Here is a 19,133-nt window from a genome sequence, read left to right as displayed (position 1 = left end):
TGTCAGCGCAGAGCCCAATGCGGGGCTCAAACCCACAAACCGTGAGATCATGACCTGAGCCAAAGCTGGACGCTTAACCGACTGAGCCACCCAGGCGCCCTTGTGTCTCCCTCTCTCTGACCCTCCCCTGCTCGCACTGTCTCTCTCTGTCTCTCAAAAATAAATAAAAGACATAAAAAAAAAATATATATATATATATATATATAAAACTATTAACATGATTTTTGTTCAGGGATCTCCTTTTGCCATTTATTATCATTATGCCTTTGGTACAAGGTATTCATTGTTGAATTTAAGCTGTTGGCTTCTGATTTAATATTGATCTTATATAAGACCCTGTTTATCAAATAAAAATTATCTTAGGGGCGCCTGGGTGGCTCAGTCGGTTGAGCGTCCGGCTTCGGCTCAGGTCATGATCGCACGTTCGTGTGTTCGGGCCCCGCGTCACACTCTGTGCTGACGGCTCGGAGCCTGGAGCCTGCTTCGGATTCTGTGTCTCCCTCTCTCTCTGCCTCTATCTCAATAATAAAAATAAAAAACACTAAAAAAAAAAAAAAAAAAGTTAAAAAAAAAATTATCTTTGTTCTGCCAAGTAGCCTTCATGAATGAGTACTGGGTTATGGAAACACTCAAACATTGGCCACATGGTCACTGAAACACATTACAAAACCATGAGTTCAGTCTTAACAAGTCTTTCCATTTCTGTTTACCTTTTTCCTTCTCTCATGTGTTGAGCTTGTCCATACCATCTAGAGAGATACTTTGGTATTAATGGTACCCATGGTAGAAGTGAAACTTTAGGGTTTCCTTCTTGGGTCGTACAGTCCATAATTGCTTATATGGACATCATACTAGTTTTGAGGTAGGCTTTATACATTTTTTTAATTAATTTTTAATTTTTTAATATAGTTTATTTTTGAGACAGAGACAGCACGAGTGGGGGAAGGGCAAAGAGAGAGGGAGACACGGAATCAGAAGCAGGCTTCAGGCTCTGAACTGTCAGCCCAGAACCTGACGCAGGGCTCAAACCCATGAATCGCTAGATCATGACCTGAGTCTAAGTTGGACACTTAACCAGGTGAGCCACCCAGGCGCCCCTTTATACATTTTATTTAAATAAATAAAACAATTCTTTGTCCTAAAGAATGAACCAAAAATTCTCATAGTAGAAAACTATGGGTATTTGAGTAGCTTGGATTTATGTAGACCTGTATTTAGGGTGGATAACTATTGTATTCTAGATCAGTCACTTCCAAGCCATGGTCAACAGAGATTTTGTATCAGAATCACCTGGGGACCTTTTGAAATAAGGTCTCTTTCACCCCCGGCTTACTGAATCAGAATCTCTGGGATCTCTGTATTTAAAATTTTATCAGGTGATCCTGATACCATCCAAGTTTGGGAACTACTGCTCAGGTAGAATGTGCACAAAAATCCATAGATGTGCCTGTTAGATGTATAAATTCTGTACTCTGTGTATAGCTTCTTTTTTTTATAACATACTTACTTATTCACATTATTAGACTTGATATAGATCCCCAGACTTTCTCATATTTCTAGCAATGATAGACTTTAGGACTGTCTCAAAGAGAGCGTAACTCTGAGCTGCTTTCAGGTATTTGGGCCTGGAGCAGAGCAAAAAGAGATCTGGTGGTTTTTGACAAAGTCATCCTTGGGAGCACAAGGAGAAGTGAGGCACTAAGTTGCTGTATGCTAGCAAAAGTATCATTCAGGCTATAGAACGCCGAGAGAGACAGGATGTGCTTGGGAGGCAGCTTTCAATCAATATAATGGCACTAGCATGTTGACTCCCAGATAAACTTTGTCTTCTGGTTTGTTGTGTAAATATTCAGTAAGTGAAATAAACAGGCCACCCTTACTGAGGAACTAGAACATGGCCTCTGAAACCAATCACAGTAATAAATTTGAGGTGACTTAGTATAGTTTCACTCAGTTATGTTGAATTTTTTGCCCAAAATTTGTCTAATTCTGTACATTTTTAAGTTTTTCCCCACGTATGGTTTCCTCTTTTAGAGTTCTTCTCTACTGTAGTTTGCCTATCAAAATTCATCTCCTCCTTTAAGATACAACTTTAGCAGTTCCTCTCCTTGGACCCATCTCTTACTCACTTAAACCATCTTTTGTGCCAAACTGATAGGAAGTATGTTAACCCCTGTTACAACACTCATCACACTACAGTGGATCCTTGAACAGTGTGGGGTTAGGGACTTCAGCGCCCCCAGTACCCCAATCTCCAACTTGAATATCCAAGTATAACTTTTAACTTCCAAAAAACTTCTAACAGCCTACTGTTGAACAGAAGCCTCACTGATAAACCTAACTAGTCAATTACACACGTATTTTATATGTTGCTTATATTATTTACTGTATTCTTATAATGATGGGAATTTGGGGTTACTATTGTGAAGACTATATAGTTTTCTTTTTTTTTTAATGTTTATTTATTTTTTAGAAAGAGAGAGCAGGGGAGGGGCAGAGAGAGGGAGACACAGAATCCAAAGCAGGCCCCAGGCTCTAAGCTGTCATCCCAGAGCCCGATGCGGGACTCAAACCCACAAACCGTGAGATCATGACCTGAGCCGAAGTCAGGTGCTCAACCGACTGAGCTACCAGGCGCCCCTATAAATAGTTTTCAAATGTGCTCCAGGATATAAGGGGTTTTTAGCAGTCAATTGGCCCTTGTAAAGGACAGTAGTGTATTAAAAAGTTGTAGCTTTTGGGTGCCTGGGTGGCTGTTGGTTAAAGTGTCTGAGTTCGGCTCAAGTCATGATCTCATGGTTCTTGAGTTCGAGCCCTGCATTGCTGGGCTGACAGCTCAGAGCCTGGAGTCTGCTGCCAATTCCTTGTGTTTGTGTGTGTCTCTCTGTGCCCTTTCCCTGCTTGCTCGCTCTGTCTCTCCAAAAAATGAAATAGGGGTGCCTGGGTGGCTCAGTTGGTTAAGCATCCGGCTTCGCTGCAGGTAATGATCTCGCAGTTCGTGGATTTGAGCCGCGTGTCAGGCTCTGTGCTGACAGATAGCTCAGAGCCTGGAGCCTGCTTCAGATTCTGTGTCTCCCTCTCTCTCTGACCCTCCCCTGCTCGCACTGTCTCTCTATGTCTCTCAAAAATAAATAAAAGACATAATTTTTTTAATTTAAAAAATGAAATAAACATTAAAAAAATTTTTTTAAGTTGTAGTAGCTTTATTTATAAAATAGAGGACTAGGGGTAATCTCATAGTTTGTGGGTTCGAGCCCCACATATGGCTCTGTGCTGACAGCATGGAGTCTGCTTGGGATTCTTCTGTCTCTCTCTGGCCTTCCACCCTTCATCTCAAAACAAATAAACTATAAAAAAATAAATAGGGGGCGCCTGGGTGGCTAAGTCGGTTAAGCCTCCGACTTTGTCTCAGGTCAGATCTCACGTTCGTGGGTTCAAGCCCTGCGTGAGGCTCTGTGCTGACAGCTAGCTCAGAGCATGGAGCCTGCTTCTGGTTCTGTGTCTCCTCTCTCTGACCCTCCCCCTCTCATGCTCTGTCTCTCTCTGTATCAAAAATAAACAAAACATTTAGTAAATAAATAAATAAATAAATAGGCCTGCCTAGGTGGTTCAGTCAGTTAACCTCCTGACTTTGGCTCAGGTTATGAGATCATGTTTCCTGAGTTCAAATCCTGTATCAGGCACTCTCATGTTAGCATGGAGCCCACTTCAAATCCTCTGGCCCCCTCTTTCTCTGCCCTTTTCCCATTTGCGCTCTCTCTCTCTCAAAAATAAGTAAATATAGGGGTACCTGAGTGGCTCAGTCGGTTAAGTGTCTGACTTCGGCTCAGGTCATGATCTCACAGTTTGTGGGTTCAAACCCTGAGCCAGGCTCTTGGCACAGAGCTCGGAGCCTGGAGCCTGTTTCTGTGTCTCCTTCTCTCTCTGCCCCTCCCCTGCTCGTGCTCTGTGTCACTCTGTCAAAAATAAATAAATGTAAAAATTTTTTAAAAATAAATATTAAGAAAAAAATACTAGAAATCATTCTTCTCTACTGTCTTATTCTAGTGTGTGATTATTTTTATTTTAAATATTTTTAATGTTTTTTAGTTTTGAGAAAGAGAGAGAGAAAGTGAGGGAGGGAGGGATAGAGAGAGGTGGAGACACAGAATCGAAGCAGGCTTCAGGCTCTGAGCTGTCAGCACATAGCCCTATGTGGGGCTCAAACCTACGAACCATGACATCATGACCTGAGCTGAAGTCAGATATTTAACCAACTGAGCCACCTAGGCACCCCTTTTGTGTATGTTTTATAATAACCAAACTCCCCAAAGGACTAAACTCTGCATTGGTGGGTATGAAAGGTTATTTAGGTTGATTTCCTTTGGGAAATACCTGGCACATTGGCCATACAGCCATATAATTTAGGTGATAAATTACTAAATCATACTGTCTGTCCTCAAAATTAACAAAGTCACAATTAGACTTTTTATAAAAATTTTTTTCACATCGAACATATTTCTTAAGCACAGTGCATGACACAAGTGCATTTTTTTTTTTAATTTTTTATTTTTGAGAAACAGAGAGACAGCATGAGCAGGGGAAGGTCAGAGAGAGGAGACACAGAATCCGAAGCAGGCTCCAGGCTCTGAGCTAGCTTGTCAGCACAGAGCCCAACGCGGGGCTCGAACCCACCAACCATGAGATCATGACCTGAGCCGATGCCGGACATTTAACTGACTGAGCCCCCCAGGCACCCCACAAGTGCATTTTATCTATTTTATCTATCTTACCTTATCTTTATCTATCTATCTATCTATCTATCTATCTATCTGAGCTGTATACCCATCATAGGGCTTGAACTCATGACCCCAAGATCAAGAGTCACATGCTCTATTGACTGAGCCAGCCAGGTGTCCCTAGCCTTTATTTTTATGTGGCAGGATTCTTTTAATCTAACCTGTAATTGTGTTGTGTTGTTAGGACTTTTTATTGACACAAGCATAGTGATAAAGGAAACAAATTCATGGAGTGCCTCAGTGGTTCAATCTGACTCCAGGCGGTTAAGGGTCTGACTCTTAGTTTCAGCTCAGGTCATGATCTCAGTTCATGGGTTTGAACTCTGCATTGTGCTCTATGTTGACAGCACAGAGCCTGTTTGGAATATTCATTCATTCATTCATTCATTCATTCATTCATTCTCCCTTTCCCTCTCCCTTCCTCTCTTCTTCCCTCCTCCATCTATATCTTTCAAAATAAACAAGCATTTAAAAATAAAGGAAATAAATCCACATAATTAAGTTTCCACTTAGCATATGATATTTTGTTTTTCCATATTCCTTTCCTGCTCTTGTGTGCAGGAACCATTTATATGTGTTTCATGTGATAGTGACATTGATATTGAGTGTCTACTGTTTACCTAACACTATTTTGTATTTATTGCTATAGAGGATACAGAAGTAAAAGGCATAGTTCTTCTCCTCAACAAGCTAATAGTGTATTTGAGGTAAAGACATAGTCATAGAACAGTATACTGCAGTGAAAACCAAACAAACATGAAGTCACTTTGTACTTGAAAAGGTGTGATTTAGGGGATCACTTGAGCTGGGAGGGAACAAGGCAGTAAGCAGTTGTTTAAAAGATGTCAGGAAGGTAAGGTTGGGTGGGTAGAAAGGATGGGAACAGACTTCTGGGAGCCAAGCTAAAGGGTTTGGAATTGAGGGGTACTTGGTTGGCCCAGTCAGTAGAGCATGCGACTCTTCATGTCAGGGTCGTGAATTCCAGCTCCACATTGGGCATAGAGATTACTTTTAAAAAGCAGGGTAAGGGGTGCCTGGGTGACTCAGTTGGTTAAGCATCCGATTTTGGCTCAGGTCATGATCCCACAGATGGGGGATTCGAGCTCCGCTTCGGGCTCTGTGCTGAGAGCTCAGAGCCTGGAGCTTGCTTTGGATTCTGTGTCTCCCTAGCTCTCTGCCCCTCCTCCCACTCATGTGCTGTCTGTCTTTCAAATGAGATAAATAAATAAATAGGGGAGAGTTTGGAGTTGATTAGGTAAACATCAGCCACAGTGAGTTTTTCGCACCTAATTTCAGAATGGAAGAGTTCATTGGACAGAAATAAGCTGGACACACCTAGTAAGGGACACCAGCCTGGGAGGCTGCTGTAGTTTTTTGGCTCTTTTTCTGTTTGTTTCCTAGAACTGGTCAGTCTCCAGGTTTTGTCTATTGGTTGCTACCTTCATCCTACAAAAATTTAGTAGTTTATAGACATTTTAGTGGAGAACACTTATGTGAGTTCTGTGATTAGAATTCTAAGAAACTGGGAGGTTATGTATTTATTTGTTCACCTAACATGGATTCATTACCCTCTGGGTTGGAGGATACAGAGGAGCACAGTAGCCAGGCTGTGTGTGTACATTGTTCTATTTCATCTTTATGACAGCCTGTGAAGTGGATGACCCTTCCTAGGGTCATTATTGTCCCTGTTTTGTATAAAAGGAAACGGAGGCACAGAAGGGTAGCATTTCTCCCTCACTCCATATCACACTGCTAATTAAGTAAAAGAACCAGAATTGGGATGAAGTTTTCTGGCTTGAAGGCCTGCGCTCTTAATAATCATTCCATTCTGCTTTTCGTCCCCTCCCCTTCCCCCTGTTCTTTTTTAATATGGAATGAGCATTTTTCTCATGTTAAGTATTATATTGAAACATGATTTTTAAGGTCTATATAGTATTCCAATTTGTGGATGTATCATTTGCCAGGTTTTAATTTCACTTGCGGATGTACTAGAGCTCCTTATAACTATTCACTTTGATTAATAATATCTTTAAAATCTTGATGTTCATCTTTGATTATTTCTGGGTATAAAATGAAGTGTAGTTAATGGATCGCAGTTTGCTTTTTTTTTTTTTTTTTGAGAGTATGCTAGTGTGGGGAGGGAGGAAAAGAAAGAATCTTAAGCAGGTTCCATGCCTGGTGCAACATGGGGCTTGATCTCAGGATCTTGAGATTATGACCTAAGCTGAAATCAAGAGTCAGATTCTTAAACCAACTGAGCCACCTAGGCACCCCCACAATTTGAATACTTTTAAAATTCTTAATTCATAATCACCCATTACCTTGCTGATTTCATGGCACCTTGCTTTAAAACAACTGTAGCAGGTCAATAGAGGTAACATGCTATTGCATTATTTTAAATTTCCTGTTTTGTTTTAGTGTTAAGGAGGTTTGATTTTTTTCATCTGCCATTTATATATATTTTTTTTAATTTAAATGTTTATTTTGAGAGAGAGAGACATAGCGCAAGTGTGGAAGGAACAGAGAGAGGAGGAGACACAGAATCTGAAGCAGGCTCCAGCTCTGAGCTGTCAGCACAGAGCTAGACGTGGGGCTTAAACTCATGAACTGTGAGATCAAGACCTGAGCCGAAGTTGGATGCTTAACCAACTAAGCCACCCAGGCACCCCTTGCCATTTGTATTTCTTTGAGTCATGTATTTGTGTCCTTTGCCCAGCTCTTTTCTTTTGGTGTTCATTTTTTTCTTATAAATTTTACAATCATACGATAAGGATGTTAGTCCTTTGTCACATATGCTGCAAATACTTTTTTCTTATTGACTGTTTTCTTTTTACTTTTGTTGAGTGTTTTTGTCATAAGAATTTTTTCTTTTTTTCATAGACTGTGAAATTTTTGATTTTATTCTAATTGTAAAATTTTTTTTAATGTTTTATTTATTTTTGAGAGAAAGAGACAGCATGAGCAGGGGAGGGGCAGAGAAGGAGACACAGAATCTGAAGCAGGCTCCAAGCTCTGAGCTAGCCGTCAGCACAGAGCCCGACGCAGGGCTCAAACCCACAAACCGTGAGATCATGACCTGAGCCGAAGTTGGACGCTCTACTGACTGAGCCACTCAGGCGCCCCAAGGATTTTTTTTCTTGAAGGTAGTCAAAATTTCAGTACTTTACTCTGGTGTCTCCTTTTATTTCTGTGTCTTAGCACAAAGCCTTCCTTATTGTGAGATCAGAAGGCTATTCACCTGTATCTTTTTTCAAGGTAAGGGTTTTTAAGTTTGTGTTTTGGGGGGAGAGGGTTTAATGTCTCCTTAACTCTTACAGTGACAATATATTCCAGATGGATTAAAAATATAACTCAGGGAGAGCTCGAGTGGCTGAGTCGGTTAAGCATCCAACTTTGGCTCAGGTCTCCTGCTCTGACACTTTGTGAGTTCAAGCCCTGCATCGGGCTCTGTGCTGACAGCTGAAAGCCTGGAGCCTGCTTTGGATTCTGTGTTTCCCTCTTCTCTCTGCCCTTCTCCCATTCATGCATGCGCATGCACGCTTTCTGTCTCTCAAAAATAAGCATTTTTTAAATTAAAAAATATATAACTCAATATTTTCCAAATAGTTGAATAGCTTTTTGGTACCTTTTATGAAGTAATCATTTTCTCCCCACTGATTTTTAAATGACAACTTTTTATATTCTAGGGGTTGTTTCTGGATCCTCTCTTTTGTTTAAATTTTTTTTTAGGGGCGTGTGGGTGGCTCAGTTGGTTAGGCCTCCTACTTCGGCTCAGGTTAGATTTCATGTTCGTGGGTTTGAGCCCCATGTCAGGCTCTGTGCTGACAGCTTAGAGCCTGGAGCCTGCTTCTGGTTCTGTGTCTCCTTCTCTCTCTGCCCCTCCCCCTCTCATGCTCTGTCTCTCTCTGTATCAAAAATAAATAAATGTTAGTTTATTTTTGAGAGAGAGAGAGAGCAGGGATGGGCCAGAGAGAGAAGGAGACATAAAATCTGAAGCAGGCTCCAGGCCCTGAGCTGTCAGTACAGAACCCTTTGCAGGGCTCGAACTCACAAGCCATAAGATCATGACCTGAGCTGAAGTTGGACGCTTAACCAACTGACCCACTCAGATGCCCCAATCCTCTCTTCTGTTTAAATTGATTGATTGTGATAGTGGTTATATGCATTATATTAATTATTGTGATTTTATAATATGTTAATATTTGAAAATAGAAGGTTGCCTTCATTTTTTGGAAATTTTATTGTTATCCTCATTTATTTTTCATATACTTTGAAAGTGACTTTGTATAAAGTAGAAAGATTTAACAGCTTTATGATGATTGGACTTTCTGATCATGAATATAGACAGTAGGGTCCCTTTTCAGTGAGGTCTTTTATGCTTCTTGGAATCAAGAGGTTTTTTGTTTGGGTTTGTTTGTTTTTTGTTTTTGTTTGCCTCTTGGAGGATTTTTATCACCTTCAGATAGGTTTGCACATTTTTAGTTGAGGTTCTTTTTATTTTTATTTTATTTTTTAATGTTTGTTTATTTTTGAGAGACATAGTGAGACAGAGCATGAACAGGGGAGGGCAGAGAGAGAGGGAGACACGGAATCCAAAGCAGACTCCAGGCTCCGAGCTGTCAGCACAGAGCCCTTCGTGGGGCTCAAACTCGAACCGTGAGATTGTGACCTGAGCCGAAGTCAGACGCTCAACCAACTAAGCCACCCAGGTGCCCCAACTTATTTTTATTTTGACATATTTTTTTGAGAATGGTATATGAGGTGCCTGGGCAGCTCAGTCGGTTGAGCTTCCAACTTTGGGTCAGGTCACGATCTCACAGTTCGAGTTTGAGCCCCACATTAGGCTCTGTGCTGACAGCTTGGAGCCTGGAGCCTGCTTCAGATTCTGTGTCCCTCTCTCTCTCTGCCCCTTCCTTGTTCATGCTCTGTTTCACTCTGTCTCTCAAAAATAAATAAACGTAAAAAAATTTTTAATTGTAAAAAAAGAATGGTATAACTCCCTATATTTCTATATTTTTGCATTTTCTAGAAAATTTCTCTCTCTCTCTCTCTCTCTCTATATATATATGTATGTATGTATGTATATAGTAAATTTTACGTTTATTTTTGAGAGAGCATGTGCATAAGAGAGATTGGGAGGAGACAGAGAGAGAGAGAGATTCTCAAGCAGGCTCCATACCATCAATGCAGAGCCCAATATAGGGCTCCAACTCAAGAAGTGAGAGATTATGACCTGGGCTGAAATTAAGAGTCAGATGCTTAACCAACTGAGCCACCCAGGTGCCCCTGGTTTAAGGCCATCCTATTCCACAATTTGAAGAAATGTACAGAAAATATAAATTATAAATGATACAAAGTCAAAACCCAAAACCCAAAATACCAATTAGAAAAGAAAGTTAGTATTATATAGCTTGAAAGGGGAAAAAATGAGCAAGGTGTGGCCTGAGTTAAAAAAAAAAAAAAGATAATTCATGATCTGTAACATAGGTCTCAACAATGAAAGAAAAAAATTCCTTAGTTGAAGAGGACCTTTTCAAGCATGTAACTTGGAAATTTCTCCCACGTATCCTTTAGTGTAAGCCAAGGGCATAATGCCAAAACAAAACTTGGTGAAAGCAGTTCTGTAGGGGATAAGACCATGTGACCCAAATATACCCAGCTTTTTTTCTGATGGTCTGGCATAATTCTGGGATAAAGCCTAGAATAGAATGCTGAATTCCCTAGAGAGATCAAGTCAGATAAGGACAGAAAGTATCCTTTGGATTTGCCAATTAAGGGCCATTGCTAGGCTTAGAGCAATTCAGCAGAGAATTGAGGAACAGAAACCAGACTGGTGAACCAAGGCATGGAAGAGAAAGGAGAGAAATGGGTTGGCCACAGAGGGAGTACAGAAATGGCAGGCGCTAAATTGTCAAGTGGGTTAAAGGAAGTTTTAAGATGGGAAGAATTTGAACAACATAGAGCTAGCAGAGAAGAGGTTGAGGCAAGAGGGAGAGGGCTGATTTAGTAGGCTCCCAAGGATGCAGGCCAGCTGGTGGTTAGGAGCGTGGCCAGACCTCAGGGGCCTCTGTTAGAGGCAAGGGTCCCGCATCCTCCCCTTTACCCAGTCAGAGGGGCAGGAGCATTCTCAGGTGCCAGTTTTCCTCTCTCCCAGCCCCATTACTCACAGGTGTTAGATCACCCTGCTGCAGTCTAAGGGAACCTCCTCTTGCCCCACCCTCTACCCAGAAGTTGATTAAGTGATTTTTTTGAGAGACATACAGAGACAGTGGGAGCAGGGGAGGGTCAGAGAGAGAAGAGGCACACAATTGGAAGCAGGCTCCAGGCTCTGAGCTAGCTGTAAGCACAGAGCCTGATGCAGGGCTCGAACCCACAAACCATGAGATCATGACCTGAGCCAAAGCCGGACGCTTAGCCGACTGAGCTACCCAGACGCCCCTGATTAAGTGATTTTTAAGAAATGTTCCTGTGGTGCCTGGCTAGTTCTGTCAGTAGAGCATACAACTATTTTTTTTTTAATATTTTATTTATTTTTGATACAGAGAGAGACAGAGCATGAAAGGGGGAGGGACAGAGAGAGAAGGAGACACAGAACCGGAAGTAGGCTCCAGGCTCTGAGCTAGCTGTCAGCACAGAACCCGACACGGGGCTCGAACCCACAAATGTGAGATCTGACCTGAGCCGAAGTCGGGGGCTTAACCGACTGAGCCACCCAGGTGCCCCGAGCATACAACTCTTGATCTCAAGGTCATGAATTCAAGCCTCACATTGAGAGTAGAGTTTACTTTAAAAATTATATACATACACCAAAAATAAATACATATGCCATTCTGTTTAAAATAAAATAAATGTCCCTAAGCTTCACTTTTGTCACGAAGATGACCGAGAATACAGAATGTTTTCAGAAGACTAACAACCCACTTTGTAAGCTCCTTGTTTGGTTCGTGATGCATGAGGGACTAGAGTATAGGTTTCTTTTTTCCTTCTCCAGTACCATTGAGTTGAAGGTGATAGCCATACTACATTACTGGGAGAGGTCTCCCATACGCAGTGAAAAAAACTAGAGAATTGCAGATGTGGGTTTGAAAGACCTTTGTGAAGACAGCTAAAGTAAAAAGGCTAGTGAATAGAGTGGCTACAGAGAAAGGAACAGAGCCTTGATATGCTCAGAGGGTAGGTGGAGGAGCTCTCAGAGACAAAGAGAAAGCCCTAGGAAAGGCAGAGCCAAGGGAGAAAAGAGGCTAATGAAGGAGGACTTCAAGTTTCATACTGTCAGATGCGAGAGAAACTGAGATTGAAGGTGAGGGGAAGGCCTTTGGGTTGGCTGCTGTGGTGCTTGTGGACCAAGCAAAGGGGATTACAGAAAGCTAATGAGGGAGTGGAGTCCTTTGTAGTAAGGATAGATTCTGAAGATAGGAGAGCAAAGCCATATACAAGTGTGTGCCCCCTATATGTATAATACAATCTCATCTATGTAAAAATAAATATCCATAAAGAGAGAAACACTGAAAAAAAACCCTTACCAAACTGCTAGGTGATTATTTCTAGGTATAGAAATTGTGAATAACTTCTTTTTTATTTATTTATTTATTTATTTATTAGTTTAGAGAGATAGCGAGCCTGAGTGGGGGAGACGGGCAAAAGGAGAGAGAGAGAATCTTAAGCAGGTTTCACACTCCTGTGGAGCCTAACACAGGGCTCATTCTGTGACCCTGGGACTGTGACCTGAGCCAAAATCAAGTTGGATGATCAACTGACTGAGCTACTCAGGTGCTCCTAAATATTGTTTTTTAAGTAATCTCTACCCAACATAGGGCTTGAATCCATAACCCCCAAAATCAGGAGTCACATGCTCTACCAACTAAACCATCCAGGCACCCTATGAATAATTTAAATACATATGTGCTTCATTTTCCAGATTTCTCTAAATAAGCTACTATACTTTGATACAATCTTTTAAAAATGTATAATTTTCAAAATGAAAAGTAAATGTAGGGGCGCCTGGGTGGCTCAGTCGGTTAAGCGTCCAGCTTTGGCTCAGGTCATGATCTCTTGGTTTGTGGGTTCGAGCCTCGCTTTGGGCTCTGTGCTGACAGCTAGTTCAGAGCCTGGAGCCTGTTTCAGATTCTGTATCTCCCTCTCTCTCTGACCTTCCCCTGCTCGCACTGTCTCTCAAAAATAAATAAAAAACATTACCAAAAAAAATTTTTTTTTAAATAATGCATAAAAGTAAATAAATAAATAAATAAATAAATGTAAACCCCTTTCTAGTGGTGTTGTCCTCAGAAGGGTTTGATAAAACCTAGAAAGCATAGCTGACTCAAGCAAGGAGAGAGGCAGAGAATTGGGCAGGTGGGTAAGTGTAAGTGTGTTCTCTGTCTGTTGTGTGACTAAAAGAAAAGAAGGAGAAACCAGTCCCTGGAGGAAGAGAAGAAATGGATCAGAACTGCTAAAGGTGTGACACAGCTAGCAGAGCACAGTCCTTCCGCAGTGGGAAGAGAGACCTGGTCCAGCCTATTAGGTTAGTTATTGATTCAGAGGAGAGACTCTCTTCCCATGGACAGTGTTAGGTAAAGTGACCCATTGCTTGAGGGGACGGATTGAGTTTTCTTTCTTTTCTTTTTTTATGTTTTTTATCTATTTTTTGAGAGACAAAGAGAGACAGTGCGATCAGGGGAGGATCAGAGAAAGAGGGAGATACAGTATCCAAAGCAGGCCCTGAGCTGAAGCTGGACACTTAAGCAACTGAGCCACCCAGGTGCCCCTGCATTGAGTTTTTTAAGCTGTTTTTGGGAGAGGCTAATGCCTTGCTAATTTGTGCCTCATTTTTCTCTGTAAAAACAAGCTCCTGCTTTAAGACCCTGAGTAGAGCCTGATCTTCAGGAACCTTATGCCATGTGTTTTTTTCACAGTGAGAGAATACTCTGTCACCCCAGCTCCTTGGCAACACAATTGGTTTCAATTTGTACTCCTTTGTACCATTTCTTTTTCTACTTGGTTTATAATTCCAGTGATTTCTTTTAGGTTAGACTTGGTTATTTATAAGCAAGTTATTTGCAAGTTACTTATATTTAAGTTATCAAATTCAAGGCAGAGAGGGGATGCATATTTCTGTGTTTTTCATTGTTGTGTGCTTCACGACCCAACAGAACTTAGACATAAAATGTTTTTCTTCCTCTAGTTTTACCGTTGAAGATATCTAAATAGCTTGTGTTATGTAGTGATTCTCTGGCAAGGTCAGCATTAGCATTTATGGCATATGAATTTTTTATTCTTTGTACTTTGGTATTTTTTCCAAGAATATTGCTAAGTTAGATGGGCCTCTTTTCTGTTTCCTAATGCCAACATTTGGAATTACCCCATCCTTGTTGGGGTACTAATTTTGGGACATTATTGGCCTAAAAATTCTCTTTTAAAATATTTGTGAAGAATGATTGTATAAATAGTGCTACTCAGACCTTACTGTATGAAACTATATGGAGATCTTTTAAAACTTTTTTTTAATGTTTTATTTATTTTTGATACATAGAGAGACAGAGCATGAGAGGGGGAGGGGCAGAGAGAGAAGGAGACACAGAATCTGAAGCAGGCTCCAGGCTCTGTGCTGACAGCCAGCTCAGAGCCTGACGCGGGGCTCGAACCCACAAACGTGAGATCTGACCTGAGCCGAAGTCGGAGGCTTAACCGACTGAGCCACCCGGGCGCCCCTGGAGATCTTTTAAGTTGCAAATTCTGTTGATTCTGTGGGTCAAGAGGAGAACCTAAAGACATGCCTGGCTGGTTCAAGTGGAAGGACATGTGACTCTTAATCTCAGCATTGTGAATTCGAGCCCCACATTGGGGGCTTAAGTAAAGAATTTATTTACTTAAATAAATAAACAAACTTTAAAAAAATAAATAGGTAGCAGTTCCTTGAATGCAGGATCAAACCTTACCCATTCCACTGTAATCTTTGTATTGCCTTACAGCTGGTCCTGACTGCCAGCGTGGGTGCAGTATTAAAGTGCCCAGAGAATTGGAGAAATGTATCTGTAATAGAAGTAGCAAAAGCTTTGTGTGAGACTAGGGCAAGAATACAAAACTCGTAAATTTTGAATTAACCTTGTATATGTGGGTTTTGACCTTGTATATGTGGGTTTTGTTAAGTCACATTATTGTTATGAATTAGATGATTGTACAGACCCATTTTACTGTGGGGTATCTGGGTACTTTGAGTGTTCACAAGACTTAAGAGCCAGAAACTATGAGTTGGCTGATTTTGTTTCCCCCTTTTTTGTGTGTGTGATCATTTAACAGTTGAGTACTTAACCAATTTAGGCATAGTGCTAAAGAGTAAAAACTATTTGTTATATATGGTCCCTGTCCTCAAGGAATTTTTCTTCATACAGTGGGGAGAGGTACAATGAATGTCAAGTTGATGGTATGATACAGGAGGTAGTGTTGTATGGATAGTTAGGAACACAGGAGTGTGGATCCAGGGTCTGATTCTGGGCCCAAAAAAACAGAGTGAGAAAACACTATGACATGGAAGAAGGTAGAATTTAGCAAAAACAGCAAGGCCCTCTACCAGTGTTTTTGTTAATAGATAGAGGAAATGCATAAGATTTTAACTGGATTTGTTAATAAGTCTTTAGTATCATATATCCAGAGTTGGAAAAAAATACCCAGAATTGAATCTAATTGTCATATTTTTTAAAATCATTTGTTGGTTTGAATCAGGATCCAAAGAAGATCCATATGTTCTGATTGATTGCTGGGTGGTTTTTTTTTTTTTTTGATTGCTGTTATTTCTTAAAACTCATATGTCTCTCAGGGTTTTTGGACCTCAGCACTGTTGACATTTGTGGACGAATAATTCTCCATTTTGGAAGACTGAACCTGTGCAGAGCAGGACATTTAGTAGCACCTCTGGCCTCTACCCCTAGATGCTAGTAGCATACCCACCCAGTACTGACAACCAAAAATGTCACCAGGCCTTGACAGATGTGCCCTGGAGGCAAAGTCACCCTAGGTTGAGAACCACTGATACATAGACTCTCCCTTTATCCTTCCCATTTTTTGTGTTGGTGATTTATTTGTAGAAGAAACTGGGTGGTTAATCCTGCAGGTTCCTTCATTCTGGATTTCACGGATTTCATCCCTGTAGTGTAATTTAACATACTCTGTCACCAATTTCCTGTTAATTGGTGGTTGGATCTAGAGGCTTGATTAGTTTTAGGTTTTTTGTTTTGTTTATGACTGCTTCATTGGTGGTGGTGGTTCCACTGGGAGGCACATAATATCTGTTTTGTCTTTGTAATACTAACAATCATCGGTTTCCTAATTCACTTGCCAAAGGTGGTTTTGTTTTAAGATGTATTTATTTTCATTTAGGCAAACTTTATTTTAAATAACAATCTGTGAAATATATAAATAACAATCTGTGTTCTCCCTTAATAAAGGAAGGGGAAATGGAAGGTGAGGCGGTTGAAGCCATTGTGGAAGAGTCTGAAACTTTCATTAAAGGAAAGGAAAGAAAGACTTACCAGCGACGCCGGGAGGGTGGCCAGGAAGAAGATACTTGCCATCTGCCCCAGAACCAGACTGATGGGGGTGAGGTGGTTCAAGATGTCAATAACAGTGTACAGATGGTAATGATGGAACAGCTGGATCCTACCCTTCTTCAGATGAAGACTGAAGTAATGGAGGGTACAGTTGCTCCAGAAGCAGAGGCTGCTGTGGATGACACCCAGATCATAACTTTGCAGGTTGTAAATATGGAGGAACAGCCCATAAACATAGGAGAGCTTCAGCTTGTCCAAGTACCTGTTCCCGTGACTGTACCTGTTGCTACCACTTCAGTAGAAGAACTTCAGGGGGCTTATGAGAATGAAGTGTCTAAAGAGGGTCTTGCAGAAAGCGAACCCATGATATGTCACACCTTACCTTTGCCTGAAGGGTTTCAGGTGGTGAAAGTAGGGGCCAATGGAGAGGTGGAGACGCTAGAGCAAGGGGAACTTCCACCTCAAGAAGATCCTAGTTGGCAAAAAGACCCAGATTATCAGCCACCAGCCAAAAAAACAAAGAAAACCAAAAAGAGCAAACTGCGTTACACAGAGGAGGGCAAAGATGTGGATGTGTCTGTCTACGATTTTGAGGAAGAGCAGCAGGAGGGTCTGCTATCAGAGGTTAATGCAGAGAAAGTGGTTGGTAACATGAAGCCTCCAAAACCAACAAAAATTAAAAAGAAAGGTAAAATGAGTTTATCCGTTAATCTCTCATAAAACCATTTTGGGATAGAGCATATAACAGTGTATGCAAATTATTTTAAAGTATATGGATTTTTATTTTGTGTGGTGTGTGTGTGTGTATTTTTTTTTTTTTTAAGATCATGAGATGGGTACCAATCCTTTTAGCCAATCTAAAAGAAGTTTTTCCAAATTGAGTGCTTTTTAAGTCCTGAACACAAAGAAGTAAATCTATTAGTGGCATGAAATAATTATGTCTTAATATGACTTAGATTGGATTTAGTTTAAAAAAGCTAATATATTTGTAGAAATTTAACATTAGGATTAAACTTTAACACTTTGAAACCCTGGAACAAGTTAAGTGTTTTATTTTGCATATAGGTGTAAAGAAGACATTCCAGTGTGAGCTTTGCAGTTACACATGTCCACGGCGTTCAAATTTGGATCGTCACATGAAAAGTCACACTGATGAGAGACCACACAAGTGCCATCTCTGTGGCAGGGCATTCAGAACAGTCACCCTCCTGAGGAATCACCTTAACACACACACAGGTGCTGAATATGAATGTTGGGGGCTGCAGCATAGCAAAGGTTAAAACTTGGGTTTTAAGTATCATCCAGACTGATTCCAGTGGGAAATTAAAGAAGAAAAACTTTTGTTCTTTCTTATGCTGTTTGGTTGGCTTGTTTGTTTGTTTTAGATGTTTATTTATTTTAGAGAGACAAAGCATGAGTGACAGAGGGGCAGAGAAGGAGAAGAAACACAGATTTCAAAACAGGCTCCAGGCTCTAGGCTCTGAGCTGTCAGCACAGAACCTAACTCAGGGCTTGAACTCACGAGCCGTGAGATCATGACCTGAGCCAAAGTCAGACACTCAACTGAGCCAGCAGGCACCCCATTTCTTATGCTGTTTCATAATCCTGATTTATAATAAGCAGATGAATTTCTGAGCAAATGTAAAGAAAATTTAGTGGAAAATAATCCAAATTATATAAGGATGGTGATCCAGAAAAAGCTTACCTATAGGTAGTTAACCTGTAGTATTTCCTGAAGGACCTCACCATTGTGTTGCTAAGGTTTTAACATCAATGACAAAGAATGACCCTGAAAATTCCCAGGCAACAGTTGCCAGGCACTATAAGGACAAACGTTAGAAATAGCAACAAAATCCTACTTTCCTAAAAACATGGTTTCTGGGTGTTTCACCACACGAAAGGTAAATAAATAATTCAGAATTTCAGAATGGAAAGTTAAAGGCATTATTCTAGCAATTCAAACATTCATTTGTGCTCCATATATACTTTAATATTCTTGTATTACCTTTGTGTTGGCTCTGGTCAGGTCCCAGGCGTCATTAAAGTTGGAGGGACTGTGTGCTGGAGCTAGCTCTCTTTAGGGTCTTTTCTGGGCTCTTTGCTCTTTCAGTATTGGCATTTGGCTACAAGTGCCAATAGACACTTCTCTCATGCAGGTCTTCATGCAGAGTAGATTTCCTCTCCTGATTCTCCACCTAACACGGTTCTTATGTTCGATTGATGTACTGGTTATTTGCTGAGTATGATCAAGTTGAGTTTGGCCTATAAGCAGTATGCTGTGCATTAGTATATTTTTGCTAATATGACCTAGTCACTTTTCACTTTTTCTCTGCTTTCTACTCAAATACTTAATGATATGGTTTATTTAGTAGGCTGAAGACACTGTGAAAGTGCATATGACTAGATAAAAGCATATGGCCCCACAATAGGACTTCCTAAAATGGGAGTGCTTGATGTAGTACGTGTGTCATGGTTAGTCCTCAGCTTTGAAAATAAGAGTGTGTTGGGGTGCCTGGGTGGCTCAGTCGGTTAAGCATCTGGCTTCGGCTCAGGTCATGATCTCACAGTTCGTGGGTTCGAGCCCCGCATCAGGCTCTGTGCTGACAGCTAGCTCAGAGCCCAGAGCCTGCTTCAGATTCTGAATCTCCCTCTCTCTCTGACCCTCCCCTGCTCGTACTCTCGCTCTCTCTCTCTCTCTCGCTCTCTCTCTCTCTCTCTCAAAAATAAATTTTTTTTAATGTTTTATTTATTTTTGATACAGAGAGAGATAGAGCATGAGAGGGGAAGGGGCAGAGAGAGAAGGACACAGAAC

The 19,133-nt window shown here is 41.0% G+C and overlaps 1 protein-coding gene across 4 annotated transcripts in view; it reads left to right on the top strand.

Moving 5' to 3' along the window:
* Positions 1–19,133, top strand: part of CTCF (CCCTC-binding factor) — a 47,544-nt gene that overhangs the window by 10,832 nt on the left and 17,579 nt on the right. For all 4 annotated transcript variants that reach the window (XM_029924562.1, XM_029924563.1, XM_029924561.1 and 1 more), the window contains 2 exons: positions 16,220–17,009; positions 17,387–17,557. In XM_029924562.1, coding sequence (XP_029780422.1) covers positions 16,229–17,009; positions 17,387–17,557 — 952 coding nt within the window. In that variant the 5' untranslated portion in view covers positions 16,220–16,228. The remainder of the gene's footprint in view (positions 1–16,219; positions 17,010–17,386; positions 17,558–19,133) is intronic.

The sequence above is a fragment of the Suricata suricatta genome, chromosome 16 (assembly GCF_006229205.1).
Source record: "Suricata suricatta isolate VVHF042 chromosome 16, meerkat_22Aug2017_6uvM2_HiC, whole genome shotgun sequence".
NCBI classification, from domain to species: Eukaryota; Metazoa; Chordata; class Mammalia; order Carnivora; family Herpestidae; genus Suricata; species Suricata suricatta.
The sequence above is the reverse complement of the archived record's forward strand: the minus strand, read 5'-3'. Positions and strand labels throughout refer to the sequence as shown.